Source organism: Lipotes vexillifer, unplaced genomic scaffold, assembly GCF_000442215.2.
Source record: "Lipotes vexillifer unplaced genomic scaffold, Lipotes_vexillifer_v1.1 scaffold1154, whole genome shotgun sequence".
NCBI lineage: Eukaryota > Metazoa > Chordata > Mammalia > Artiodactyla > Lipotidae > Lipotes > Lipotes vexillifer.
This window is the reverse complement of record NW_006770904.1, coordinates 304,787-313,120: the sequence shown is the minus strand read 5'-3', so window position 1 is coordinate 313,120 and position 8,334 is coordinate 304,787. Positions and strand designations below refer to the sequence as shown.

The 8,334-nt window shown below is 50.3% G+C and overlaps 1 protein-coding gene across 1 annotated transcript in view; it reads left to right on the top strand.

Moving 5' to 3' along the window:
* The window catches only part of PHACTR1 (phosphatase and actin regulator 1), a 561,450-nt gene extending 553,174 nt beyond the window's left edge, over nucleotides 1-8,276 (top strand). Inside the window, exons 12-14 of the mRNA XM_007446414.1 lie at nucleotides 3,115-3,255; nucleotides 6,930-7,006; nucleotides 7,855-8,276. Of these exons, the coding sequence (XP_007446476.1) occupies nucleotides 3,115-3,255; nucleotides 6,930-7,006; nucleotides 7,855-7,870 (234 nt within the window). The 3' untranslated portion in view covers nucleotides 7,871-8,276. The remainder of the gene's footprint in view (nucleotides 1-3,114; nucleotides 3,256-6,929; nucleotides 7,007-7,854) is intronic.
* The last annotated feature ends 58 nt before the right edge of the window (nucleotides 8,277-8,334 follow it).

The following is an 8,334-nucleotide window of genomic DNA, read 5'->3' as shown; positions in this document are numbered from 1 at the left end:
AGGGAAAGATCTGGACATGCACCTAATTCTCATCTCTTTAAAAAGAGCTTTCGATTTTGCAAGGGAAAGCTTGACGAAGTGCATAGTTTGGCAGGACTGGGGTGAGAGAAGAGGGTCTCCTCCCACACCCATCTCCCCCGGGACGGGTAATGCTAGGGGTGGGGTTTCTGCAGGTCCTCAGGTCTATCGATAAATGCCTCTTCCTCCCCCTGGTTACCTCTCTTTCCTTCTCCCAGGAAAACTGCCTTGTAATTTCAGCATTTGCCTCCCCTGGGACTGGCTTGGGGAAGTAGAAATAATGAGCCTGAGTGAAGGGATAAACTGTTTATGAGGGAGAGACCAGAAGCAGCGTTCACATCTGGTTTTGTGAACAGAGATGTGGAGTGTGCCAGCAGGTAGGGAATCCATATCGCCTCCTGGCTCTGGGCACGTTCTGTTCCTCGGGAGCCTTTATCACACCAAGACCAGAAGCCAGTGGTGGGGGATGCTTTTCACTCACCCTCAGCCCGAGGATTTCCTCAATATCATTCTATTTAAGACACTGAGAAAAATAAAACACTGCAGCAGATGCTGAGAGCCACAGACCAGCATTTTCTCCAGCCAGATTGAGACTAACCTAAAATTTACATGCTTTATCTTGGAATAAATGCCTGCTTCCCACTTCCAAAAACTCGCTAGCTAGCTGGATGGATGGGTGAATGGGAAGGAGTATTGGAGGGAGGAAGGAAAGGAGGGAAGGAAGGGAAGAAATGTACCTGGGTCAGGTTGTATTAATAGTGGAATTGGGGTCTCAACGTACCCTTTTGTTGAGTAATTGGTTGCAAGCGATATTATTGCTGCCATAGATGGAAACATAACGCTACCAACCTCTGCACCCCACCCCTTCTTCCAGCCCATCATCCGCAGAAAACCAACTTTGGCTGCAAAGATTATTTCCTTAGTGTCCAGGCAAGTAAGTCGGGTTCACGCACCCCAAGGGCTAGAGCCATCCAGGAGCCAAAGGCACCTCTCCTGAGCCCCTTGTGGCCAGGGGTGTGAGCCCTGGCTCACAGCAGAGTCCGGGCAGTTGTTCTCCCAGCAGGAGAACTCGGCGTCCCCCTCACTCACTCCCTGGTGGCACTTGGGCCCGGTCTCTCATTGATCTGGAGAGGTCGTGTCTAATCCCCACCAGATTCAAGCATGAAAAATAGTCCCTCACCTTCAGAGCCAACCTCTAGGTTTCTGTTCACTCCAGACTCTACCATAGACAGGCTATTAATAAAATCTAGATCATGACTGTGAGAAATTTAAATTAGAAATTCCGACTTTAACAACCTTTCTCCTGGCATGGCACACTTAGAAAATAGTACTGTTTGGCTAACACCCCAGGGCGAGCTAGTAAGTCCTTAGAAACACAAACTGGGGCTTGGAGTAGAAGTCTTCATGCCTTGTGGTGTTACAGTAAATGCCTATGTACTCTAATGACAGTACAGAGCGCCCTGCACTCACATCTTAGAGTCAGGATAGGCCACCAGTTTTGTTTACAGCACCCCTAACCATAGAGCGTGGGAAACCTCTGGTTTCCTGTGACAGGTTACAGCTGATGCCAAAATGCCCTGTCCCCGGGAAAACCAGGGCTACCTCGGGACAGACCGAAGCCACTCTGAGTTGGGGAGCTACACAGTGTCTAGACAGGTGACCAGTGCCACAGCCCATTAGGCCTCTGAGCCCCGGGTTTTTCCTCCCTTGACCAAGGGGGACCAGCAGGCTGCTTTGGTCCTGTCCGGAGCCTCGCGGTAGCTGTCACCATTCTGCTCAGCACCAGCCAGGCAGTCATCTAATGATGCTCTTCCATTGTAGGCCAGTTGGTAGCAAGCTGGGACATTCTGGCATCAGCCAAAGGTGTATGGCAGCTGCATGATATACAGTCAGCTGGAGTACTTGGATTCACTTGGACCAGCTGGAGTGGTTTGGATTCACTTGCGTGTGTTTGTTTTGTAGGCCTTTGTGGTAAGATTCTATTTGACTGCATCTTCTATTAATAGGATTAAATACAGTCTAGGGCTTAGAGAAAAATTGCTTTTAACTAACATCGGTTGAACATGAATTGACAGCATCCTAAAGAGAGAGCAACTGTGTTGCTCCAGAAGAAATCAATCTGGTGACAGGAAGAGATAACAGAAATGTCAGCCTTATGTTGTTAAAGTACAAAGGAAGGATGCTAGCGGGTAGCACTGGGAGACGGTTGAATAATTCACTTGTTTCATTCCTTCACCACAGGCCTATCCAAAGGGCCCGTCCGAGTTTTCTTTGGCATCAACGCGGGCTAGCTCTGCCTTTGTGGACTCGCCTTTCATTTGAGCTAGTGAGGGGTAGGGTCTCCATGACCTCATAAATCGACATACTCTCATTCCTGCACACCCCGGAGTTTGCATACCGTTTGCACATACACTTTCTTTGTGTCTAAGACACACACACACAGAAAGTATTACAAACCCATCTTGCAGAGAGCACTAAATTTGACACACAGATGTGGATTCACAAATCGAGACTATAAAACTGTTGTGTGTTGGGCTTCCCTGGTGGCGCAGTGGTTGAGAGTCCGCCTGCCGATGCAGGGGACACGGGTTCGTGCCCCGGTCCGGGAAGATCCCACATGCCGCGGAGCGGCTGGGCCCGTGAGCCATGGCCGCTGAGCCTGCGCATCCAGAGACCGTGCTCCGCAACGGCAGAGGCCGCAACAGTGAGAGGCCTGTGTACCGGGAAAAAAAAAAAATTTGTGTAAGGTTTCTGTCACCTGATGGGAAAGGTAGGACAGACATGGGAAGATGCACACCCATGCACAAAGACACACCGCGTGTACAGACCGAGACACTGCAGTGTTATTAAGAGACAGCCTGGCTGGCTGGCTGAATAGGCCTGGAGGCAGCTCATGAGTTAGTAAACTCCTTCACAGAGTCCAGGAGAAGTCCAGGAATCAGGATCAGGAGCCCTGTGTCCCCTGGGCCCTGCCCCTCACGTGTGTGTGATGCATCAGCTGCCTCTCTGGACCTCGTCTTCCCACCTATAAACTCACGGATGGACCAAGTGATCTAAACGTCACAGGCTGACCGCATCCATCTCTCCGTCCCGCAGCTCAGCCAGAGGCCCACAGTGGAAGAGCTGAGAGAACGGAAGATCCTCATCCGCTTCAGCGATTACGTGGAGGTGGCCGATGCTCAGGACTATGACCGCAGGGCCGACAAGCCCTGGACCCGCCTCACCGCCGCCGACAAAGTAAGAGGGGCGGGGAGGGGGGCGGGGCCTCACGGCCAGCCGGGTGCTGGGTCTCCAGCTTGCCGCCCGGAGACCGCATGGAGCCTGGGCGCAGAGCCGGGGTGCCCGGGTAGGTACTGGGGGCTGAGTGGCTGCCGGGCAGGCTGCGGCGCTGCTCCCGGCACCTCTCCCCAAGGGCTCCAGACAGCGTGCGGAGAGGGCGCTGAGCTGGTCCTCCCCTGCTCTGGAGAAGGCACAAGACAGACGCCTTTCATCGATACACGTATCTCAGGGGGGGAACCTCTGCTTGGGCATCCTTTGTGATTCTTATCCAGGCACCATAAGGAACTGGAGGCTGAGGGCCTTTAAAAAAAAAGAAGAAAAAGTGTAAGACAATAACGCTGTGCAGTGTGTAAAGTGACAATAAGGGGATTCGGGTACACCGGGGACCTTCTCCTAGAGTCCTGCCTTTGCCCCATCCCTTCCCGGGGCAGGTGGCTTCCTCACAGGCCATGCAGGAGGTCACCCGGAGCCTGGCCTCTGGCTGGAGTGTGAGCCCAGGGAAGCCGCTGCACTTGCGGGGGGGAGGGAACTGATGCGGCCAGAGGCACCTCCCAGAAACTGTTCCCCGCCCCCACCCCCGCCCGGGGCGGGCCAGCCCCCAGGTCCTGACGAGTGGAAACCTCCCCTCTCCCTTCTATAGGAATACATGGTGAGCATCCCCAAGAACCGGCACACCTCGGGCAGGAGACAGGCCCCTCTGTCCCGCCCCGGGCAGTTGTGTCACATAGATGTGACCTCGCTCTGTTGTTCACACTCTCACTGCAGCGTGCTTGCTGACCAAGGCTGAGGGAACTGGCAAACGTCAAGGGAAGGTACCAGCTAGAATCTCAAGGGAAGGTACCAGCTAGAATCCTGAGCAGCTGTGAGGGAGCCTATCCAGTTCCTCCGGGGCTGCTGGGAAGCAGTGCCCACCCCTCCCACGCCCCCAGCCAGGCACTTTAAGCGAGTGCCTTCCTTCCGTGGGAGGAGCCATTCTGATCCTATGTAAAGACTTTTCCAGGGGGTGGTGGTGGGATGAATTGGGCGATTGGGATTGACATGTATACACTGATGTGTATAAAACTGATGACTACTAAGAACCTGCTGTATAAAAAAATTTTTAAAAACGAAAACAAAAACAGATACAGGTCAGGAGAGACGTGAGACAAGCACTCACTCTACACTAAAAATAGTAATTGTAATAAGACAAAGATAAATTTTTGGAGAGCAGAGCAATGTAGTTTTTTGTTTGGGATATTTACCAATTGCTGGTATTGTCTTCTGGTCCCATATCAAGGGCTATGTCTGGAGGACTCAGACCATAGCGTTCCTTCCACGGCATAGAAGACATTCCCATTGGTCTCTCTTAGACCATGTGGTTTTACTGCCTTAAGGAATAGGAGCTTCCTTGGAAGGAACGAAGAGGGAAGCCCCCAGCCAAGAAGAGGGAACATCAAGTCAGCTCCTTCCTGCCTGGGGGATAGTGGGAAGGAAAAAAAGAATAGGAAGATTATGGAAGTACATTGTCAGGGTTCTTAATCTCCTGTCTTCAGTCACATTTTTGAGGCAGAATTGTGAGAGTAAGAGTGAGATGACAAGGTTGAAATTTCCAGAAAGGAATAGATAAGCTGGAGGACAGCCACACCAGCAGCAAGTGTGGTACCATGTCCACTTTGTCCCAAATAGCATTGCTCTGGTAGACGGAATTGGCTAGGCCAGTGGGCCTGAGGTGGTGGCCCTGGTTGCCAGTGGTTTGGTAAGGAGATAAAAGAACGCTTTGAGGACTAGCGGACCAGCAGCCTCAGAGGCTGGGGCTTTGGGCAGAAGCAGATGGCCTGGACCTCAGCCGTAGGTGAGGACATGAAACAATGTGCTGGAGCACAGCGCTCTGGGATCAGGCTGGATAGAGAATACAAAGTACTGAATACAGTGCTTGGCACACAGTGCATGTTAATGATCACAGTAACAAGAATACGGTCAACTATCGTGTGACCATTAAAATGTTTACAAATAACTTTTTATCTTAGGAAGAAACGCTTGTGTTATTATTTTTAATGGAAGGGCACAGAGTGTGTATCTTTAATGTAAAATATGCACAAAGAGGACTGTAAAGAGAAATACCATAGTATTTAGAGTTATGAATCTTCCAAAATGTACCTACCTGCTTTACTGTTGATGGACAGTGCTGCTGTGATAATGCTGCTATTCTTTTTCCATGTCTTTTCATTCACGAGTGCACACATTTCTGCTGAGGTTGAATCTAGAAGTAGAATATCTGTGTCCTGCAGTGTGGAGAGGCTTCGCTGCTTTAGTAGTAATGCCAAAGAGTGTCCCAAAGTGACTGTATGAACTTACACACTCACCAGCAGCTTCTGAGAGTTCTCATCGTTGCCCATTTCGGTGAACACGTGGTATCATCTTAGCCCTTTTGGGTGGGTGTGTAGTGGTTTCTCAGGATGGTTAGTTGCATTTCCCTGTTTTCTGATGAGCTCAAGCCCCTTTGCATATGTTGACTGGCCTTTTGTGAATGTCTGTTCAAGTCCCTTGCCCATTTTCTCATGCATTACTTTTATAATCATAAAAATTCTCACATACACAAAAAGTATTAAACCGCTTTCTGCCTTGCCCTTAATCTTACTTACACAAGCAGTCTGACTGAGGGGTGGCATCTTAACTGGCTCTCCAAAAATGGACGACCGACTTGAAGTAGAAATTGTTTTATCTGTTCCTTTCTAGAGATGCCTATCATTTTATAAATTGTTATTTATGCACTTCTGTCTTCTGTTAGACTGTTAACTCTCAAACGGTGGCAACTCTTCTGATTCCTCTTTGCATAATACACCTAGCACAGTAAAACTGCCCACAATAAAAGTTTTTTGGATGAATGGGAAAAAAAAAAAAGACTTTTCCATCCTCAGACTCTCCGTGCCCTGATTATCTTCCCATCAATGCACGTTATCAACCTTAGAAAGAGCTACGGGAAAGAGCCCACGTTTAAATTTTCAGCCCCGAGGAAGAAGTGAGGTTTTCTCCAACCCCAGACGTTCTTTTGCTCCGGTCCTCCTTGCGCCTTCTCGGTGGCCACATCTGTGACTGTGAGGACGAGGTCATTCAGATTTATCTCATGCTTGTTTGAGGTTATTCAAAACACGTTCCATACCCTCCATGGTGAAATATATCACCTCAGAGTCAACAGACTTGTAAAGGAGCCAAGGCTTCATGAGGCAAAGGGAAAGGGAGCGGCTGGCCGTCACCCCTTCGCTTGGTTGGGGAATTTCACACACCTCCTCTAGAAGTATCCATCCTGAGGCATCGCTGTGCCTCTGATGAGCTTAGATTCCCCAAAGAAAGATGAGAGGCTGGCCTTGTAATGTGCACTCAGGACCCAGGAGTGTGGGCCAGGTGGAAGGGCCCTCTCACTGCCCAGGTGGAACAGCTCTGGGCAGGATCCCGAGTCGGATTGCTCGCAACTTAGATTTAGGGGGACGGGACTCTTCGTAGGCTCTAAAGGAGACCTCAGGTGATTTTGTTTCTCCCAGTGGAAGAAACCGTTTTATGCACGTGTATGGCTTTGTCGAAGAAAGAAAACAAAGGAATAAAAGAAGGTGAGCTGCTTTCCATCCTCTGCACTCATGGGCCTCTCTTCCTTGCAGGCTGCCATTCGGAAGGAGCTCAATGAATTTAAAAGCACTGAAATGGAAGTTCACGAATTGAGTAGACATTTAACAAGGTTAGTATCAAGTGGGGTTTTTTTCCCCTCAAATTATAACATTTACCTGCAAACTGAGCTATCCTAGCTGCTTCCGGAGGACAAGTGGTGTGGTGGGTGCAGTTAGGGGAGGACATAAAAGAAAGAGCTATGTGGGGATCCACAGGTTCCACTGTGGTTTCTGAAAGTAAGGGAAGGAGCATGAACGGCCCAGGCTGAACGCAACCTTCTCAAAGCCTAGTTTTTAACTCATTCAAACTGAATCTCTGCTAAATGCCAGACCACCAACATGGTGGCTATTTATGAGAACGAAAGCTGAGGAGAAAAGAGCCATTGCCAATTTACAGCCAGTCACAGCCGAGACCAAACTAGGATCAAGTACCGAATCCACATGGGACTTCGGAAGCGGGATCACGCCTATGATTCCATGTCGTTCTCCCAGACAGTCGTGTGTGATGCTACTTGGGGAAACTGAAGCACAGACAGATGGGAGGGGCTTGTACAAGGTCACAGGGCTAGTCGGCGACAGGGCCGCCGACTGAGTTCTTCTGACCCTCTCCTTTGGTGAACGTCTGGAGAAACAGTGCCTGACTCGGAGACGCAAGGCTGGGGTCCCCACCTTGCTGCTGAGTCCTTGCATGGGCTGAGGGCCCCCGGGAGCTCCAGGCTAAACTTCTCCAAAACCAAAGGTGAACTCGGTGGGCCTAAAGTTCTCGAGGGGTACTGTGGAGATTTAGTTGCCCTTGGTTGGAGATTTAAGCCTCCCTGTGGCTGTCAGAAACAAGGAATTCGAGGATGGAGATCTTGGACTGTCAAATCTGACACCTTTCGCAGCCCCTGGGTCTTGACTGAATTATTTGTTTTCCTAGGTTTCACCGACCTTAACAGTCGAATTCCTCTTGAGTGCTATGCTGTCTTCAAAACATAAGTTTATAAGAACCATAAGTGCTGGTATTTATTCACTTCCCCATTACGATGTAAATCTTCTGAACTACCTTTTTTTAAAAGAAGAAAAGGAAAAGGAAACAAGCAGGATGGCGATGGTTACGGCTCCATGGTCAGAGGTGCTTGGTGCCACTGCTGATAAGGGACTGTGCCCCGGGCAGGGCCGAGGGCACCGGAGACTTTCCAGCACTAGAAGAAGCCCCGGGCCTCTCCGGCCAGGCTGGCAGGTACCACGTTTGTTCAGGCTCCGGCGAGCCTTAGGCGACAGACACTTTGGAGGCAGAGTCCAAAGAAAGCCGAGGCGGTGGATCTGGCCTGGGATGACTGTGCAAAGCGGGCGATCCGGCTGGCCTTCTAGACTTGGCCAAATACACTGGCTCCAGGTGTGCCACGTGGCTTGGGGG